This window comes from Salmo salar, chromosome 09 (genome assembly GCF_965601325.2).
Source record: "Salmo salar chromosome 09, fSalSal1, whole genome shotgun sequence".
Taxonomy (NCBI): domain Eukaryota; kingdom Metazoa; phylum Chordata; class Actinopteri; order Salmoniformes; family Salmonidae; genus Salmo; species Salmo salar.
The window spans coordinates 7,102,516-7,124,463 of record NC_138299.1 but is presented as its reverse complement, the minus strand read 5'-3'; the positions used below and the strand labels follow the sequence as shown (position 1 = coordinate 7,124,463).

The 21,948-nt window shown below is 42.0% G+C and overlaps 1 protein-coding gene across 1 annotated transcript in view; it reads right to left on the bottom strand.

Annotated features, from left to right (window-relative positions):
* Positions 1–4,921: 4,921 nt before the first annotated feature.
* Positions 4,922–21,948, bottom strand: part of LOC106610595 (MAM domain-containing glycosylphosphatidylinositol anchor protein 1) — a 357,350-nt gene continuing 340,323 nt past the window's right edge. Inside the window, exons 16-17 of the mRNA XM_082956545.1 lie at positions 5,729–5,837; positions 4,922–4,938 (exon numbers count right to left, since the gene is read on the bottom strand). Of these exons, the coding sequence (XP_082812671.1) occupies positions 4,922–4,938; positions 5,729–5,837 (126 nt within the window). The remainder of the gene's footprint in view (positions 4,939–5,728; positions 5,838–21,948) is intronic.

Sequence of the window (21,948 nt, the reverse complement as noted above, 5' to 3'; positions counted from 1 at the left end):
CCAAACACCTCTCACGTATTGGCAATGCTGTGGGGATGTTTTTCCATCGGCAGGGACTGAGAAACTGGTCAGAATTGAAGGAATGATGGATGGTGCTAAATACAGGGAAATTCTTGAGGGAAACCTGTTTCAGTCTTCCAGAGATTTGAGACTGGGACAGAGGTTCACCTTCCAGCAGGACAATGATCCTAAGCATACTGCTAAAGCAACACTCAAGTGGTTTAAGGGGAAACATTTAAATGTCTTGGAATGGCCTAGTCAAAGCCCAGACCTCAATCCACTTGAGAATCTGTGGTATGACTTAAAGATTGCTGTACACCAGTGAAACCCATCCAACTTGAAGGAGCTGGAGCAGTTTTGCCTTGAAGAATGGGCAAAAATCCCAGTGGCTAGATGTGCCAAGCTTATAGAGACATACCCCAATAGACTTGCAGCTGTAATTGCTGCAAAAGGTGGCTCAACAAAGTATTGACTTTGGGAGGGTCAATAGTTATGCACACTCAAATTCTCTTGTCTTATTTCTTGCTTGTTTCCCAATAAAAATTATTTTGCATCTTCGAAGTGGTAGGCATGTTGTGTAAATCAAATGATACAACCCCCCCCAAAAAAATATATTTTAATTCCAGGTTGTAAGGCAACAAAATAGGAAAAATGCTAAGGGGGTGAATACTTTCGCAAGCCACTAACTTATTCCTGCCCATACCAGAACCCCACCACCACGGGGCACTCTGTTCACAACATTGACATCAGCAAACCACTCGCCATACACGTGGTCTGCGGTTGTGAGGCCAGTTGGACGAACTGAACAATTCTCTAAAATGACGTAGGAGGAGGCTTACGTTAGTGAAATTAACATTAAATTCACTGGCAACAGCTCTGGTGGAATTTCCTGGAGTCAGTATGCCAATTGCACGCTCCCTCAAAACTTGAGACATTTGTGGCATTTTGTTGTGTGACAAAACTGCACAATTTAGAGTGGCCTATTGTCCCCAGCATAGGGTGCACCTGTGTAATGAACATGCTGTTTAATCAGCTTCTTGATATGCCACACCTGTCAGGTGGATGGATTATCTTGGCAAAGGAGAACTGCTCACTAACAGGGATATATTTGTGTGTATGGAAAATTTCTGGCATCTTTTATTTCAGCTCATGGGACCAACACATTACATGTTGCATTTATATTTTTGTTCAGTATACTTCAGTCCAGGTGTAACGGGTGTCGTGTGTGGAGGACCAAGACGCAACAGGGAAGTGTATACTCATCTTCTCTTTTTAATATATAAAAACAAAATAAACACGTATACAATTAACAGAAACGACACTAACAGTTCTGTCAAGTGACAAACACAAAACAGAATACAACTACCCACAATACAAACACACCCCTAATTATAGGACCTTCAATCAGAGGCAACGATAGACAGCTGCCTCCAACTGAAGGCCCCAACACCAATTAACTAAACATAGAAATACAAATGACTAGACAGAACAGTTTTTTTCTAACATAGAACAAGAACCAACACCCTGGACTAATAAATCATATACCCCTCTCTACATGGACACATACACACAACCACAAAACAAATACCCCCTGCCACGTCCTGACCAAACTAAACACTAACAAATAACACCTTTACAGGTCATAAGGTGACATTACCCCCCCCCCGCCCCCCCGCAAAAGGTGCAAACCCCGGATGCACCTAACAAAAAGAAAATACAAAAATAAACCAAAAAAATATATACAAATCCCAGCTTATATGGGAGGGAAGGGAGGGCGGCCACCGTCACCGACGATGCCTCTGTAACGCTCCCCCCTTCCCGCATACTAGTCCCTACGGAGGTGGCTCTGGAGCGGGACGTATCCCTCGCTCCGCCACTTGCTCACCCCTCTTCTTTGCAGACTCTGGGGCGAGGTCCCTCTTTGTCGACCTCAGATTTGAGATCCTCGCTACGGGCGACTCCGGCTGCGTCGGACTGCAGGTCGACTCCGGCTGCGTCGGACTGGAGGGCGACTCCGGCTGCGTCGGACTGGAGGGCGACTCCGGCTGCGTCGGACTGGAGGGCATAGGTGCTGGACGCTGGGCACTCTGGGCGAGACTCTGTCACTGTGCCATCTGGGCGAGGCGCGTGCACTGAAGGCCTGGTACGTGGGGCTGGCGTAGGGGACGCCGGACTAGGCCCACGTACCTCAGGGCTAGTGCTAGGGGCAAGAGTAGGACGAGTTGGGCTGGGCTGCCGCACTGAGAGCCTGGTGCGTGGTGCTGGCGTCGGAGGAGTCAGACTAGGGACACACCTGTAGGCTTGTGCGGGGAGCAGGGATAGGTCGAGCTGGACTAGGCTGCCGCTCGGGAAGCCTAGTGCGTGGTGCTGGCTTCGGAGGAGCCAGACTGGAGACACGCACCTGTGGGCTTCTACGAGGAGCAGGATACACCGGGCCTTGGGTAAGTACTGGAAGTCTTGAGCTCACCTCCTGCACAACCCATCCTGGCTGGATGGCAGTAGTAGCCCTGTACGTTCGGGGTGCTGCTACAGGGCTGACTGGGCTATGCAGGGGCCTGATGGTCGCCGTGCGTAGAGGTGTTCTGTAGCCTGGACTTCGGAGGCGTACCGGTGGCCAGACGTATTGGGCTGGCATCCTCCTTCCAGGCTGGATGCCCACTCTAGCACGGCCTTTGCTTGGGGCTGAGATCACACGCACTGGACTGTGCGTGCGCATGGGCGAGATCTTGCGTACCTCTTCGTACTTCGGGCACTCTCCACTCCATGTGCTCCCCATAAGAAGCACGAGGTGTTGGCTTCAGGGGCATCCTTTGCCCAGCCACCCACCCCGTGTGCCCCCCCAATTTTTTTTATTGGGGCTGCCTCTCAGGCCTCCTTGCTAGCCTCATCCCAACGTACTTCTCCCGGTCCTCACCATTCCTTCGCCACGGACCTTCTCCCGCTAGGATTTCCTCCCATGACCACGATTCCCTGTAGTCCTCCTGCTTCCTTGGCTGCTCCCTCTTCTGTTGCTTGGTTGTGGTGGGTAGTTCTGTAACGAGTGTCGTGTGTGGAGGACCAAGACGCAACAGGGAAGTGTATACTCATCTTCTCTTTTTAATATATAAGAAGGAGAAACAAAATAAACACGTATACAATTAACAGAAACGACACTAACAGTTCTGTCATGTGACAAGCACAAAACAGAATACAACAATCCACAATACAAACACACCCCTAATTATAGCACCTTCAATCAGAGGCAACGATAGACAGCTGCCTCCAACTGAAGGCCCCAACACCAATTAACTAAACATAGAAATACAAATGACTAGACAGAACATAGAAAAAAACTAACATAGAACAAGAACCAAAACCCTGGACTAATAAATCAAATACCCCTCTACATGGACACATACACACAACCACCCTGAACCACATAAAACAAATACCCCCTGCCACGTCCTGACCAAACTAAACACTAACAAATAACACCTTTACAGGTCAGAACGTGACACCAGGACTAGGCAAATGATGTGTCTTGGAAACCGGCCCTATATAAATAGAGCATCTCTGTTGAACATGTTTCATAGTCCAGGACTAGGCTTAATCTACTGTATGTCCAAGAAACCAACCTATATTGTTTTACCCACATATATCATTCTTCATCGTTGCGTCTGCTTATACATACAGGTTGCCCAGGTGTTTGGGCTGCGTTTTTCCTCTACCCAATCTCCTCTAACCAATAATAACTAATCTGTCTCAGCTAATCTTTCTGGGCTCCTGAGCGGCACAGCGGTCTAAGGCACTGCATTTCTGTGCAAGAAGTGTCACAACAGTCCCTGGTTGAAATCCAGGCTGTATCACATCTGGCTGTGATTGGGAGCCCCATAGGGCAGTGCACAATTGGCCCAGTGTCATCTGGGTTTGGCTGGGGTAGGCTGTCATTGTAAATAAGAATTTGTTCTGAACTGACTTGCCAAGTAAAATAAAAAAAAATAGCTGCACCACTGCGTCAACCACACGGGCTAGCATAGCCTACTTTCCTGTTTACACCCTCCATCAATAATTCACTGTATTCCTTTAGGATCCCTGCTATAACTCCCTTCTTCCCCACTAGCTCTCATCTCATTCGCAGCTTTCTCAGATGAGGTGTTTTGGGGGAGGTAGAGTGGTTTTCGCGTTAATTATTTACTGACCCACTGATGTCTCTTGATTTGTTTTGGTTGTCTTGGCCTGTTGCTTTTGGTAAGGAAGGGACCCAATGCACAGAGGTTTGTAATGTGCTGGATACTCAGGCCGCTTGTCTCGCCTAAGTTATAGTACATCCCCATTTGATCTGTGGGGGAATGCATTTGCCATCAGCAATGTTGGGCACACCCATAAGTGTTGAAAATATTAACTTGGGCACCCCCATGAGTGATAAAATACACAGATATCAACACTGTACCAGACCACTTTCTTTCCACAGTTATAGTCTACAGTATGTCTAACTTGATCCCTCGATATTGTGATAGTACAGTAGCTTTATCTTTTATAATTGACCATTTCCCAAGATCACCCATTCATTTACAAACAAAATGTTAATGGTTCTCTATCTCTATTTCCCATAATGTGCTTGAGGTCAGGGGCAGCTTCAAGTCAGTTTAGTGCCGGCTTGATTCAATCACTGTGGTCAGTGGTGGTCAACGGACACAAGAATACATTGACAGTGAGAGCTTTCTCACTTAGAGGTAAGTAATTGTCAATAGAAGCCATCGTGTGGAGTTGCTCAATTGTGGCTGCCTATACATTGGCAATGAAAGCTCTTTCAATTATGGTCAGTGTTATGGTCAGTGCTGTATGAAGCCATTGTATGGTGTGGGTAGCATGGAGGAATCCTATAGCAGTGTCAATGAAGGTCAAGGCGCGTTGTGCCTTGCTACACTAAAATAATGCTAGGTTAAAAGCTACCCAGTGCTGGGAAAATAGTGGACAGAACACACTTTGGGTTATTTTTTAACTAACCAGTTGGGTCACTGAGCTATGAACCACTGGGTCAGATCAGAAGACTGGAGGTGAGGCTTAGTAGGGGTGTGGCTTTCAGATTGTTATTTTTGGCCACCTGTGAGATTAAATGTCATTCCGTTTAATCTGTTCTGTTGTATTGTCAAAAAGTGTTATGGTTGAGTGCTGACACTTTTGTTGCCCCATTGGGGGCAGCTCTTCTCCCCATTACTATTATTATGCCACATGTCTTCTGCAATTCTTTCTCCTCACTTTATATTTCTTAATCTCTTGCTCTCTCGCCTTCTCTCTAACACCTTAAATCTCTCTCCTTATTAATATCATTCTGCTACCAGTTTCCATCATTAGGGTCTCTGCTCTCTGGTTAAGTACATTCCCCCTTCTATCCCTCTGTCTCTGGTTTCCCCAAATCTTAAATCAATTTGTAAATTCATCCACCTGTTGCAGAAAGCGTTTATTTATTGCATATTACATTTTCAAAGTAACCATACAGCATAGAGTATACAGCATAAAGTATAGCTTTGGAAAAAGGCCAACGTCTCTGAAAGGGCAAGCTCTCAACAATGTCTGGGTGAAACTGAACAGTTTCTTCCTATACTGTGTTTGGTTTGTAATGGTGAGAATGTGATAGACTGTGTCTGCCTTTAGTGAGTTGGTGAGATTAATAGACATATTCTGACCTAAGATCTGCGTCAAGGGGCGACTTCCCCCTACACCTACAGTAATATTGTGACATACATACCTGTGTTGGAAACGGAGTTCTCCTGCTTGCATTTCCCCCTGGTGACTGATACATCATCGATGGCAATGTCGCCTTCATAGCCCGATCCCCGAATGGCCTGAAACACCACCTGGACAGGGAAAGAGAAAAACACACTTTAAAAAGAGAATAACTTGGCTTTCCATAGAAAATGAACTTCCACTTGCATTGCCAATACCACCAAAGTATTGTGCCAAATTGCTGCCAAGAAATACATAGACCTACAAGTGATTTACCACACTCAGAATAATGTTTTTTTTCTTTGTTTTTTTACATTTTGTCACTTTCCAAAACCCTATCTTCACTTCCCTCTTTACAACAAAATGAAAAAAACAGAGTTTACTCTAAGGCCATGTTATGAAGCCATTTGAAAAAATAACAAACTTCCTAAAATAAAACAAGGCCAGATATTGTGGCGTAAGCAATGGGCAGTGGCTTATATACCCTGGCCACCTGTTAGGAAAAGTTTCAGTTCGGCTCGCCATTTTTACCCAGAAGACATTGGTTTTGATTGACAGCTTAATTACTGTGGAAAGTTGTACCCCAAACCCCAACGCACCGAGCTAATCAAAGATAGAGCATATTCCATTTGGAGAAAAAAGGAACAACACCAACCACCACAGCAACAACAAAGAGAGATACTTTCATCCATAATAGCATTCACTTCAGACTGGTGGGTAATCCATTCTTAATTCCCTTAATGAGAAAACAAAAAAGGGATACTGCATATCCATGGCGAATGATTGCGGCATATTGAGTGTGATGCAACGTGCGCTCATTGATGTTAGTGTATACTCTGGCTCGTGTGTGTTAGAGTGCCTTGATATTTGTGTGCGTGTCCATTTTTAAACTATCCATCGCTGTGAGTGTATGCTTATTATGGTTGCATCCCTACAGGTTGCAATTAAGGCACCACAGGACAACCCCCACCAAGCGCACTCGTCCATATAAGGACAAAATGCCACACAGCCTCTTGACCCACAGTTGACCAGGGGCTCATCAACTACCAGCTCTCTAACCACTCTCTCTCTCTTTTTTCCAGTTTAGCACAAAGGTGGACGACGTGGCTCTCTCGCTGCTATTCTCTAATTGAATCCCAGAATACACTCCTTTGAACAAATAAAGAATGCCTGGAGAGGATGTTTTGACAGGGATGGAGGGAGTGAAGGGGTGAGACTCTGATAGATATGACCGGTCTACTCGTTTGCGAGGGATCTTTATTTGATTTGTCAGCGAGGGGGAAGAAGGGCGGAGGGGTGGCTAGGCTAATTGGCCAAAGGGCAGTGGTGGGCGGACAGGTGGTGTCGAGGAAAAGAGCCCATTCACACAATGTCCAATTATACTCAATGGTATTAGTCACACTGCTATAAATGCACACGAACACACACACACACCTCACACATCTTTGTCCTTGTGTGCATATGTGTGTGTGTCTAGTCGGCCAGGTCTTGCTATTCATTTTTATTCATGTATTCACTTCCATAGCTCTTTCAAGTAAATCCCCTCATCTAATAGGCAGAGGCCAACGCTTGCCGACAGTACAAGCCTGATTTATTATTGGGCAGACAAGCCTTACCAGGGGCTCTGAATGGACGGACACACACACACACACACACACACACACACACACACACACACACACACACACACACACACACACACACACACACACACACACACACACACACACACACACACACACACACACACACACACACACACACACACACAACACAGAAACACATGCACACACGCAAACACGCAAGCATCAACACACAAACACACAAGCATCAACACACAAACACACACGCACTATGGCTACGAGAGAGAGCAAGAGAGGTGAAACGGAGAAGTGTGAAGAGAGAGGGAGAGGATTGAGAAGGAAGAGAGAAAGAGAGCTGCCAAGGCCCCATGAATTAAACAGCTACAAAGCTAGGTGTGTGTGTGTGTGTGTGTGTGTGTGTGTGTGTGTGTGTGTGTGTGTGTGTGTGTGTGTGTGTGTGTGTGGTGTGTGTGTGTGTGTGTGTGTGTGTGTGTGTGTGTGTGTGTGTGTGTGTGTGTGTGTGTGTCTTTGTCTATGTGGTGTGTGGTTGTTATTGATGTGTGTGGTTTATCTTTGTAAAGATTGGGGAATCTGTGTGAGATTTTGAAAGCTTGTGTAAACATCTGTAAGTGGGGCTGTGTGCGTGTCTGTCTAAATTACTATGCTCTCCTCACTTTGTTTTCTCCTGCATGCACAGCAAGTGTTGGTGTTAAGGTAAAAAGTGTTGTGAGTGTTATAACTGAGTGTTGATTCTATTGGGGTTAACACCAGTGGGATTAACATTTTCACTACATGGCGACTAAAATAAGTGTTATTTCATTCACAGTGGAATCAACACAGCGTGGTTTTGTTGTATTTCAGTTAACTCTCTGAGTGAAAAAGACATGAGAGGGTGCTCATTATCATTCCTCCCTGAATGCTTTGTTGCAGGTTGAGTTTTAGAATAGTTTTTTCTAGTATCTATGTTTCTGCATGCACATTGATTCATTGATTATACTATACAAAGATAAAACTTTTCTAAACTAATCCAATCTGTAATAGTGAAGGGTCGTTCGCGAACGAACAGCTCTTTTTGAACAGATCTTTTTGGTGAACGTCAGGAACCGAATCACATCAGTGAAAGACCCGTACATTTGGATACTGATACTACTGCTTTTTGAGCTCAAAACAAACGTTTTCTGCAGATCATTATTTTGTAACTTATCTATAGAGGGTGAATTCTCACTGCAGAAACATGCAGAAACATGGAGAGCATGGAGAGTGCATCTGGACAATGGTGATTTTTTCATTGCGTTAAAAAAAAGGCATAATAATTGTGAGAATGTCTAATAATTTGGCCAGGTAAAAATTAATTTGAACAACATTTCACGATCTGCCTACCTTTTGGGATATACATTGGTTCTCGGTCGATTTTTAAGCATTATTAACTAAGAGCTATTTGGGAGACACTCTTACGTGAATGGAGCAAAATGAGTCGGCTCACAGAAAAGACTCGGAATTCTCATCACTAATCTGTAAGGGGTTGGACTTATTGCACTATTTACAGAGATGGTGTCACGGAATTCTAGGACCAGTGGAGATGCGGAATCAGGCGCAGGAGACAGAGGGTCGGAGCAACAGTGTTTTAATGCAACGGGAAAAAACACAATAGCCAAAAGGCACAGGGCGCTCAATAAAGTCCGCCAGGGAAAACACATTCCCAAAATAAACATGAGAAAAAAGCGCACGGGGCGCAGCCCGGCAATAAAGCTGACACAGGTCAGCGAAACAGGCCACACACACACACACAACTGTCCTGAGTGGACAATAAACAATCCCGCACGAGAACCCAAACTGAAAATACACACTAAATAACCCCCCACTAATGACAGACACGAAACAGGTGCGGGATAGACAGACAAAACCAAAAGACACAGAAACATAGATCGGTGGCAGCTAATAGGCCGGTGACGACGACCGCCGAGCGCCGCCCGACCGAGGAGGGGCGCCACCTTCGTTGGACACTGTGACTGATGGTTGTTCCAGTTTAGATGGTTTAGGTAATATTGCTTGTCAAGTCCTTGACCATAGCAATCATTCTGAATGCATGTTGTGGGTGATAAATGATTCCAATTGTTTGATATTGTTAGCAGTTGATGTTATTCTTTAATAACACAGACCCCAAAGCAAATCAGGGGGAGGAAAATTGGTTTATTCAAATAGGACAAATCACTCCCCTGTCCTCAGTGATGCTCTCCAGTGTTTCTCTCCTGTGATTCTCTCCACAGAACAAAGGGACAGGATGTAGTTTATAACCCAGCCCTAGCCTGTGGTTAACCACTTATAATTTCTAGCAATAAAACTGGGCCAAATGGCCAAATAAAAATAAATAATTCCCTCAACTATTATTCTGACATTTCACATTCTTAAAATAAAGTGGTGATCCTAACTGACCTAAGACAGGGAATTTTTTACTAGGATTAAATGTCAGGAATTGTGAAAAACTGAGTTTAAATGTATTTGGCTAAGATGTATGTAAACTTCCTACTTCAACTGTAGATTTCCGGAAGTAAACATGTCCTGATTTGCACGAAAAAGTTGGACATTTCACCTAGATACCCCTAATTTGATGACTGCGGTGTACAACATAGAAGCTTATCAGGTTCTGATCATCTTACTATGCTTCTTCACCTGAGATTGGCCCCTGATTGCTAATCAATCAGTTCTTTATTCTCCAGGCTCTGCTTTGTCATCAAAATGGACAAAATGATTTTCCCTGGACTTTTACTGCTGACCTCGTTATTAGCTAAACTTGATAAGGACCTTCCCATTTTGGCCCTAATGTCTCGATTATTTTGGCCCTAATGCCACTGTCCTGGTACTACGTCATGTCCCCCCTCGGGAGTTATTCCCCATGCCTCTTTTACTTGTCTGTCTGCATCCCCTACTGCATTAGAGAGTTGTATGCAATAGTTAAGAATTGTGTCACTCATAAAGTGAACATCTGCTTTTCTCAAATCTCACTATCACATTGTCCATTGTAGTAACTGCCCATGCCAGCCTACCTTCCTCATACCCCCCTCCACAATGCTTGAACCATCTGTGTATAAGATAAACTCAGGGTTTTCCAACGGATGACTCTTAATAAACCCGTCAGAGAGCTGATCCAAAACCAACTCACATTTTTACATTTACATTTTTGGTCATTTAGCAGACGCTCTTATCCAGAGCGACTTACAGTAGTGAATGCATACATTTCATACATTGTTTTTTTTTTCCTGTGCTGGCCCCCCGTGGGAATCGAACCCACAACCCTGGCGTTGCAAACACCATGCTCTACCAACTGAGCTACAGTCATGTTCAAGTAATGTGGTCTCTGGGTGAAGCATCAGAGTAGCTGGATTACATGGTGTGCCACGTCACCTTCCCTTCAGAAATGTTCAATGTAGAGTCAAGTTGCATAATAACATCAAGGCCTAAAATAGGTTGTTCAAATGAGCCTATCCACACCCTTGCATCAATCTTCAATGGACCATGGACCAATAGAAATTGATAATGGTTTGGTCTGTTTCATATCTATGTTCCCCCCCCCCCCCCCACTCCTGTTGCTCTCATCTTTTGTTGCCCGTGTACTTAAGACATATATGTTTTGCATAAGATATGGGCAATACAGTGACTTCAGCACCAGTATCTACTAAATAATCTACTGCAAAGTTGTTATTAACCATCATGTTCACATATATTCCATCTGATTTCATATGTACACCAGCTGAGATGGGACGTAAGAGGGGTCTATTAGTTTCCCTTAACAGCATCCAGCAAACTCTGCTGCTGAGCCGGAGAGAGCTTCTTAAATTTCTGCACCAACTATCATTGGGGCTGTTGTCTTGATTCCATTTTCCCTTAGACGGACTGTGCTTCTCCTGGCCATTCCTCATAGGACATGTTTTCTTTTCTGAAATTCTCATTGACAGTGACCAGAAATCTCGCAATAATGACATTCACCAGGTTTCTCTTTCGCTGAACAAATAATGTTGTTGGTTTCACTCGGAACCTGCACAACTCTGATACCCACGTCTCGTGGATGCTTCAAAGTTTTTGAACATTCCATTTCCATTACGTGGAACAATGTCCAGTCATTAAAGTGGATTGCAGTTTGAGTTTGATTTTATTTTTATTTTTACAGGGAAAGTGCACATTAATCACAGTTGTGTGTGTCTAATAGAAGGGTATTCCGGACATGAGAAACTCTCACAGAGAAAGCAGATTGACTAAAGGTGCTTTTCCTTAAGGAAACTATACAGTCACCTCTCATGGCAGAGCTTGTGGATCTGCTGCCAAATGTTCGGGTTTTCTGTTTAACAAACGTACTGAGTGGAGGGGGAGCAAGGCCATTTAGGATCTTGAACACAAGACAGGCGTCAGTGTATTGCACAAGATTTTTCCAACTCAGGAGCTCATGCTTTCTGAGAATGTAACAGTGATGATAGCTAGTGGGCTTCCTATTAAAACTAATGATGAATGATTTGAGGGAGTACAGTGGACTTATCATTATTGTCAGGTTTTGTATGTAGTTAAAACTTTTGGCTTGCTGAATCGGTGTACTATAATGAATGCTAACGAAGTGTTTTGTGTTTTCTGGGAAAATGGGGGTTTCATTGTCTCTCTTTGAAAGGTTTCCTGGGGCTATAATATTGGGGAGAGTGAGTGAGATTAAGGCCATAAACTACCAAATTAAATAAGGCCTGGCAATTTTTTGTTTGTTTTTACCTTAAGGTTTGCAAATACCCACACACAACACATTTGTTATGACTATTTGTTGGTGTTTTTATAATACTATGTTTGATTTGTGTGTTTTGTGGGTTCTATTTCCTTTGAGTTTAGTGAGTTTTCCTTTTGTCTTAGTGCCAAGGTGTCTTAAAGGGGCACACACACATGGAACTTTTTATTTTCTGAGTTTTAATTAAACACGTGAATTCTTTTGATAAAGGAATGTACTGGAAAACTGGGATACAACATGTATGAAATGTTTGACTGTTTTTCATTAATTTGTCTAACATAGTAAGAAACATTTATATGAAGGGTTTGTATGACCTCTGACCTCTGTCATGACTTTCCATTGTGGTTTGATCACCCTCATTGGAAAGCCATTTGGATGATGTATTTAAGGTCATTTGTCATACTGATTTCAGGTCATTTGTACTATTGATAATTATGATGAAGTTTCTGGTTCTTAGCCATATCTGTGATTTGGACCAATGAAGAAGGAGAGGGCGTTGCCTTTGACTAAGGGTAGGCTGCCTTAAGTCTATTTTCCTATGACTATATGGGTACAATCATTTTTCTTTATGGAGTTCTTAAGAGTAGTGATTTTAATTAGATTTTGTTATTTGAAATGTTGTTTTATTTTTTGACCAGTAGTAGTGTTTTTTTATACATTACTCTCATGGAGAGTTATGTGTTCAAAATGGGGGAGGGTACCGTTCTTTTGAGGTTTTGGTTTTAAGTTTCCACACCTTGAGAGATGTGTAGGAGTATATGGAGTGATCTGTGAAGGAGTGTATTATTGTGTTGTTTGTTCTGTTCTGTTCCAGATGGGTTATAGGTCTAACTTCCTGATCCTGTGGTTCTGCGATGAAGTTGACAGTGTGATGGGGAGTATAAGCCAATTTGAAAGAATAGTTTCAATAGAATGTGTTGTTATTCTCTTTGACATATGTTAAGACATTTGTATTAAGAATAATTGGTTAAAGTAATCATTTATCATATAGTTAATGAACTGAACTAAACTGTTGTTCTGATCTGTCCTCTCGAGGTTGTCATGAAACGTGACATCAGATGGTATCTTAACGCATGGAAGAGATAATTGGACCGAACAGTGTGTGTACCCCAAACCCCCCTCTAACTGGCTGAAGAAGAGTGACAAAGGTGTTCAATACGGCCCTGTCCGCACCACTTCTGCCGAGAGAAATGAGTCCGAGCCAGCAACTGGTGTACAGCATCCAATCTAAGCTATCAACTGCTTTTCTCTCATGTTTTTCTCAGGAGTCCACGTGGAGTGAGCATGGGGAGAGATCTGTTCTAAACTTCTCTTATGTTGCTGGTATACTGGTTGACGAATGGACAAGACATAATGGGTGGTAGAGGTGATGGCGACTCAAGTGAGACATTGAAATTGGGACCTTATCATGGCCATCCACTTAGCTTTATAGTTCTATCTGAAGAAGACGAAAAGGACGCCAGAAGAATCAGTGCCTGAAGGAAGGAGTTGGTCAACTGTGCGCAAAATTGTTTTAGATTTTTGGGGTATCAGGTTGATGGTAGAGGTCTACACCACATAAAAATATAGTAATTTAGATTAAGAATGCATTGAGATACTGATCTGTATTATAATCGTGATAAAAAAGTTAATAGTAGAATTATGGGATAATTATACTGGATGTTAATATAAATGTACATTCTGCCAATGTTGATGTGTGTTAAATTGAGTTTTTTTTACTTTGAGTGATAGGACTAATTTGAATCACTAAACAATGTCATTCTAAATTTTGGTTGGATAATTCATTGGGTTTTTAATTATGATTTGGAAACGGAATGATTTTTAAAACTGAAGGATAGATTTGAGTTGAGTATGTTAATAACTATATGAGTGAAGCCATTCATGTATTAGGGATTGATTGTTTTGATGGTTGTTATGAACTAAAGATGTTGACACTATTCTCAACAAGCCCTGGTGAATGGAGAGGGTGAACTTTGATCTGGAGAGTGAAACTGATCCTAATCAATTTGATCTATAGGCATTGCCTTATAAATAGTGGAATCATGATGCTTGTCTTGGGTCATGTTCATTAGGCACCAAGGGAATACATTTTACTTTAACCTCCCTGGGCAAGTCAACAGCCAGTCAACAGCCAGTGGAATCGCGTGGCGTGAAATACAAATACCTCAAAAATGCTATAACTTCAATTTCTCAAACATATGACTATTTTACACCATTTTAAAGACAACACTCTCGTTAATCTAACCATATTGTCTGATTTCAAAAAGGCTTTACAGCGAAAGCAAAACATTAGATTATGTCAGGAGATTACCCTGCCAAAAATAATCACACAGCCATTTTCAAAGCAAGCATATATGTCACAAAAACCAAAACCACAGCTAAATGCAGCACTAACCTTTGATGATCTTTATCAGATGACACTCCTAGGACATTATGTTATACAATACATGCATGTTTTGTTCAATCAAGTTCATATTTATATAAAAAACCAGCTTTTAACATTAGCATGTGATGTTCAGAACTAGCATACCCACCGCAAACTTCCGGTGAATTTACAAAATTACTAACGATTAACGTTCACAAAATACATAACAATTATTTTAAGAATTATAGATACAGAACTCCTTTATGCAATCGCGGTGTCAGATTTTCAAATAGCTTTTCGACGAAAGCACATTTTGCAATATTCTGAGTACATAGCCCGGCCATCACGGCTAGCTAATTTGACACCCACCAAGTTTGGCACTCACCAAACTCAGATTTACTATAAGAAAAATTGGATTACCTTTGCTGTTCTTCGTCAGAATGCACTCCCAGGACTTCTACTTCAACAACAAATGTTTTTGTTCCAAATAATCCATAGTTATATTCAAATACCTCCGTTTTGTTTGTGCGTTCAGGTCAGTATCTGAAGGGCGAGCGCATTTCATGACAAAAAATTTAAATATTCCGTTACCGTACTTCGAAGCATGTGAAACTCTGTTTAAAATCAATTTTTATGCTATTTTTGAGATGCCACAGAAGGAGAACAAATTGTCAGACAGGGCACTTCCTGAATGGAATCTTCTCAGGTTTTGGCCTGCCATATGAGTTCTGTTATACTCACAGACACCATTCAAACAGTTTTAAAAACTTTAGAGTGTTTTCTATCCAAATCTACTAATTACATGCATATTCTCGTTTCTGGGAAAGAGTAGTAACCAGTTTAAATTGGGTACGTTTTTTATCCGGTCATGCAAATACTGCCCCCTAGCCCCAACAGGTTAACTAGGAGTCACTACCTGGATTTGTCCAACAAGATATGCTAATGTTAGTTTCTGGGATGGAAATAGTCTTTTCCAACATACCATGCTGATCCATTGGAGTGTGATGGATAACTAAAGCTTATTTTATTAAACTCCATTGTTGCATGCACTGCATTATGCATTAAATATGTACTTTTCACTGTCTATGACGATATAGCTTTGAATCTCATAAACTGTATGCATTTTTAGTTTTTCTTCATGGGTTCTTGCAGGTGACTGTGTCTCATGACTTTACCAGACAAATTGCTAGAGTGCTTAGAAAATGTGTTGGAGGAGACTTTTTCTTGGAAGGAGGCTGAGCATGCAATGAGTTGTTGTTTTTAATGCTTCTTGGTTTATGTAGAATATATGCATTTTCTACATGTGAATGAATGTTCTTAAATCTTGTAATTTTCTTTTAAGTTAAGAGTATTCTCAAAATGGGGGATTATGGTGGCAAAATTGCAAGATTATGTTTAATACTTTTATTGCAAATCCCATTTTATTTCAACAGAATAGAGTATTCTTAACTATTGTTAAATGTAATGTAAATGTAATGTAATGTATTGTGTGTGTGTGTTCTACTGAGGATGGGCCTCTGGGAGATAACACTGATAGGAGATTTACGATGTCTTTTGGGTGATAAAACCTAAAGCACATTCCAGAACATGAGTTAATGTTTCTGTTCTATATCGTACCAGAGAGAGATGGTTCCAGTTTGGAGTAGGAGGACCAGACACTGGTCTATACAATGAAAACTGTTGACACAGCAGACACTGTCTGCTATGTATTATAGGTATCTTTCTTACAAATCTTAACCTTGTGACTCATTCTATATATCTGGTATTTGTCATGTAGGTTGAAAGGGGTGTATCTTGGCTATAAAAGACCTTTGTACTTTTGTCTCAGCGCTCCCAACGGATCATCAGAGATGGTGATTCGTCAACCAGCCATCGCTATTGCAAAGCTCTCACTGTTTAAGATTTAGTTTAGGTATAACTCTGACTTGTGTGATAAGTTTGTCTCTCCTCATTTGATAGTAAAGAAATGAACCACCACATTCTACAATGTAGAAAATTGTCAAATAAAGAAAAGTCCTGGAATGAGTAGGTATGTCCAAACTTTTGACTGGTACTTGCTTCATTAATTTTATGAATATTATGGTGTTTCTATTCTATTAAAAATGAAATACCCTCTGGGTAAATTCAGACCGTTTCGCTCTTGGAGCGCACGCTGGACGTTCGGGCCAAGGAGTAGGGTTGATTTGAGCATTCTGGCCTTTCAACGGCAGTCAAGCTCCCAAGCGAACGTTGGCTCGCTTGCTAGCTACTTCCAGACACAAATAAGACCACTCTGACCATTTTACTTGCTCTTGCAGAGCTGGTTAGGCAGTTTTCGTGTTAAGCAGAGCATTGGTGACAGTAACTGTGCTGCTGGACACAATTTAATTACGCTTTTCTGGTAGACTCAGACGAGAGTGCTCTGAAATCGGAGTAGACAGCAAGAGCGAATTTACGAAAGCACCCAAATGTCCATTGAGAACGCACAACAACTATACCATTTAGCTAAGCTAAGAATGACAGGAATAATCAAGTCAATAAATGTTGGGTAGTTAGATAGCCAATAGTTAATATACTGCCAAGTTTGATGTATAACTACTAATGTTAAGTAGATAGCTAACATACCGGTACATACTGCTGTAATGATATGCTATGTGATTCGTAAAGACAGCGTAGCTAACAAATTGTCAGCCAACATAAGGTGTAAGGTAACTTATTTGAAAAGTCATTACTTTATTACATTGCGTAGCAAGCTACCACGACGACACACTCAATCGACTCTGTGGCTTTAGCATGCTTTTGGTGCACAGTCGATAGCTCACTGGACTTCGGGCAAGAAGGTTGAGGGTTTAAAACCTGCTCCCTGCTTGTTTCATTTGAAGTCGTGCACAATTATCAGTTTATTATTTGGTTTATATTGCCCATTCGTTGTCATTTAGGGACACAGTAGTGCATTGGGACCCAAAAGCATAAACAGTATTCTAACTCCCCCTTGGTCGTTAGGGCAAATCTGGTCTGTGATATGACGGGTTTTTTTCACACCTAGCTCGGCTATTAGACTATTCTGTTCAGCTATTAGCCCCCCTCCCCAACTTGCAACAAATTGAAGTCTTTGTCGAGAGCAAAACGTATTTTATTTTCAATGAAAAATAATTTTTCTGAAAGCAAAAATGAGGCTTAGTTTAAAAAAAATTGGGCAATCAAATATTTTGTAATAGTGGGTCAAACTTTATGCATTTTATTCCCCAAAAATATTTTGAGAAGAAAAAATGTATTTGAAAACAAAACTAACTTCGCACATTTTTGAATGTTAAGGTGGGACGCTCCCACCTACGTAACAGCCACTGCCAGCCTGTGGCGCGATTTTCAAAACCTTAAAAATCCTATTACTTCAATTTCTCAAACATATGACTATTTTACAGCTATTTAAAGACAAGACTCTCGTTAATCTAACCACACTGTCCGATTTCAAAAAGGCTTTACAACGAAAGCAAAACATTAGATTATGTCAGCAGAGTACCAAGCCAGAAATAATCAGACACCCATTTTTCAAGCCAGCATATAATGTCACCAAAACCCAGAAGACAGCTAAATGCAGCACTCACCTTTGATGATCTTCATCAGATGACAACCCTAGGACATTATGTTATACAATACATGCATGTTTTGTTCAATCAAGTTCATATTTATATCAAAAACCAGCTTTTACATTAGCATGTGACGTTCAGAACTAGCATACCCCCCGCAAACTTCCGGGGAATTCGCTAACATTTTACTAAATTACTCACGATAAACGTTCACAAAAAGCATAACAATTATTTTAAGAATTATAGATACAGACCTCCTCTATGCACTCGATATGTCCGATTTTAAAATAGCTTTTTGGTGAAAGCACATTTTGCAATATTCTAAGTACATAGCCCAGGCATCACGGGCTCGCTATTTAGACACCCGGCAAGTTTAGCACTCACCATAATCATATTTACTATTATAAAAGTTTGATTACCTTTTGTTGTCTTCGTCAGAATGCACACCCAGGACTGCTACTTCAATAACAAATGTTGGTTTGGTCCAAAATAATCCATCGTTATATCCGAATAGCGGCGTTTTGTTCGTGCGTTCCAGACACTATCCGAAATAGTAAAGAAGTGTCGCGCGCATGGCGCAATTCGTGACAATAAAATTCTAAATATTCCATTACTGTACTTCGAAGCATGTCAACCGCTGTTTAAAATCAATTTTTACGACATTTTTCTCGTAGAAAAGCGATAATATTCCAACAGGGAATCTCCTTTTCGGCAAACAGAGGAAAAAATCCCAAAGGCGTGGGCGGTCGGGTCACGCGCATAAGCCCAGTGTCCCTTGATCGGCCACTTGAGAAAGGCGATAATGTGTTTCAGCCTGGGGCTGGAATGACGACATTCTGTTTTTTCCCGGGCTCTGAGCGCCTATGGACGACGTGGGAAGTGTCATGTTAGAGCAGAGATCCTTAGTAAATGATAGAGATGGAAAAGAAGTTCAAGAAATGGTCAGAGGCCACTTCCTGTAAAGGAATCTCTCAGGTTTTGACCTGCCATTTGAGTTCTGTTATACTCACAGACACCATTCAAACAGTTTTAGAAAGTTTAGGGTGTTTTCTATCCATATGTAATAAGTATATGCATATTCTAGTTACTGGGTAGGAGTGGTAACCAGATTAAATCGGGTATGTTTTTTATTCAGCCGTGTCAATACTGCCCCCTAGCCCTAACAGGTTAACTTGGCAACAAACAATACTTTTCAGCCTTTCTTTCCGACACAAAGTAAGCTATAGAGGACACCTACGAAGGATTGGGTGATGATGGCATCTCAGATAAGCAGTACTGGGCGTTCCTCTGTCCAGCTTCTGACATTACATAGCTAGTAGTTAGCTCCTACGATTCAGTGTCGATTCATAACATTCTACTACATTACATACAGTTGAAGTCAGAAGTTGGAGTCATTAAAATTTGTTTTTCAACAACTCCACAAATTTCTTGTTAACAAACTATAGATTTGGCAGTCGGTTAGGACATCTACAATTCCAGTGGGTCAGAAGTTTACATGCACTAAGATGACTGTGCCTTTAAACAGCTTGGAAAATTCCAGAAAATGATGTTATGGCTTTAGAAGCTTCTATTAGGCTAATTCACATAATCTGAGTCAATTGGAGGTGTACCTGTGGATGTATTTCAAGGCCTACCTTCAAACTCAGTGCCTCTTTGCTTGACATATTGGGAAAATCAAAAGAAATCAGCCAAGACCTCAGAAAAAAATTGTAGACCTCCACAAGTCTGGTTCATCCTTGGGAGCAATTTCCAAATCCCTGAAGGTTTCACGTTTATCTGTACAAACAGTAGTACGTAAGTATAAACACCATGGGACCACACAGCCATCATACTGCTCAGGAAGGAGACACGTTCTGTCTCCTAGAGATGAACGTACATTGGTGCAAAAACTGCAAATTAATCCCAGAACAACAGCAAAGGACCTTGTGAAGATTCTGGAGGAAACAGGTACAAAAGTATCTATAGCCACAGTAAAACGAGTCCTATATCGACATAACCTGAAAGGCCGCTCAGCAAGGAAGAAGCCACTGCTCCAAAATCACCATAAAAAAGCCAAACTACGGTTTGTAACTGCAGATGGGAACAAAGATCGTACGATTTGGAGAAATGTCCTCTGGTCTGATGAAACAAAAATGGAACTGTTTGGGCATAATGATCATGGTTATGTTTGAGGGAAAAAGGGGGAGGCTTGCAAGCCGAAGAACACCGTCCCAAACCGGGAAGCACGGGGGTGGCAGCATCATGTTGTGGGCGTGCTTTGCTGCAGGAGGGTCTGGTGCACTTCACAAAAGAGATGGCATCACGAGGAAAGGAAAATTAGGTGGATATATTGAAGCAACATCTCAAGACATCAGTCAGGAAGTTAAAGCTTGGTTGCAAATGTGTCTTCCAAATGGACAATGACCCCAAGCATACGTCCAAAGTTGTGGCAAAATGTCTTAAGGACAACAAAGTCAAGGTATTGGAGTGGCCATCACAAAGCCCTGACCTCAATCCTATAGAAAATTTTAGGGCAGAACTGAAAAAGCATTTGCGAGCAAGGAGGCCTACAAACCTGACTCAGTTACACCAGCTCTGTCAGGAGGAATGGGCCAAAGTTAACAGAACTTACTGTGGGAAGCTTGTGGAAGGCTACCCGAAATGTTTGACCCATGTTCAACAATTTAAAGGCAATGCTAGCAAATACTAATTGAGTGTATGTAATTGTGTATGTAAAGAAATGAAAGCTGAAATAAATCATTTTCTCTACTATTATTCTGTCATTTCACATTCTTAAAATAAAGTGGTGATCCTAACTGACCTTAGACAGGCATTTTTTACTACGATTAAATGTCAGGAATTGTGATAAACTGAGTTTAAATGTATTTGGCTAAGGTGTATGTAAACTTCCGACTTCAACTGTACATATGATATGAGAAATGCAAGATATGTAAACATTATTAAAGTGACATTATTAAAGTGACTGGTGTACCATTTATCAAAGTGGCCAGTAATTTTAAGTCTGTGTATATAGGCTGCAGCCACTCTGTGCTAGTGATGGCTATTCAACAGTCTCATGGCCTTGAGATAGAAGCTGTTTTTCAGCCCTCACCTCCTCTCTGTAGGCTGTCTCGTCATTGTTGGTAATCAAGCCTAAAAACTGTTGTGTCGTCTGCAAACTTGATGATTGAGTTGGCGGCGTGCTTGGCCACAAAGTCATGGGTGAACAGGGAGTACAGGAGGGGGCTGAATACCTACCCTTGTGGGGCCCCAGTGTTGAGGATCAGCAAAGTGGAGGTGTTATTGCCTACCTTCACCACCTGGGGGTGGCCCCTCAGGAAGTCCAGGACCAAGTTGCACAGGGCGGGGTTCGGACGCAGGGCCTCGAGCTTAAAGATGAACTTGGAGTGTACTATAGTGTTGAATGCTGAGCTATAGTCAATGAACAGCATTCTTACATAGGTATTCCTCTTGTCCAGATGGGATAGGGCAGTGTGTAGCGTGATGCTGATTGCATCGTCTGTGGACCTATTGGGGCGGTAAGCAAATTGAAGTGGGTCTAGGGTGACCGGTAAGGTGGAGGTGATATGATCCTTGACTGGTCTCTCAAAGTACTTCATGATGGCATAGGTGAATGCTGCGGGGCGATAGTCATTTAGTTCAGTTACCTTTGTATTCATGGGTGAAGGAACAATGGTGGGGACAGCAGACTGGGATAGGGAGAGATTGAATATGTCTGTAAACACACCAGCCAGCTGGTCTGCACATGCTATGAGGACGCGGCTAGGGATGCCACCTTAGCACGCAGCCTTGTGAGGGTTAACAACTTTAAATGTCTTACTCACGTCGGCCACGGAGAAGGAGAGCCCACAGTCCTTGGTAGCGGGCCGTGTAGTTGGCACTGTGTTATCCTCAAAGTGGGCAGAGAAGGCATTCAGCTTGTCTGGAAGCAAGACGTTGGTGTCTGCGACATGGCTAGTTTTTCTATTG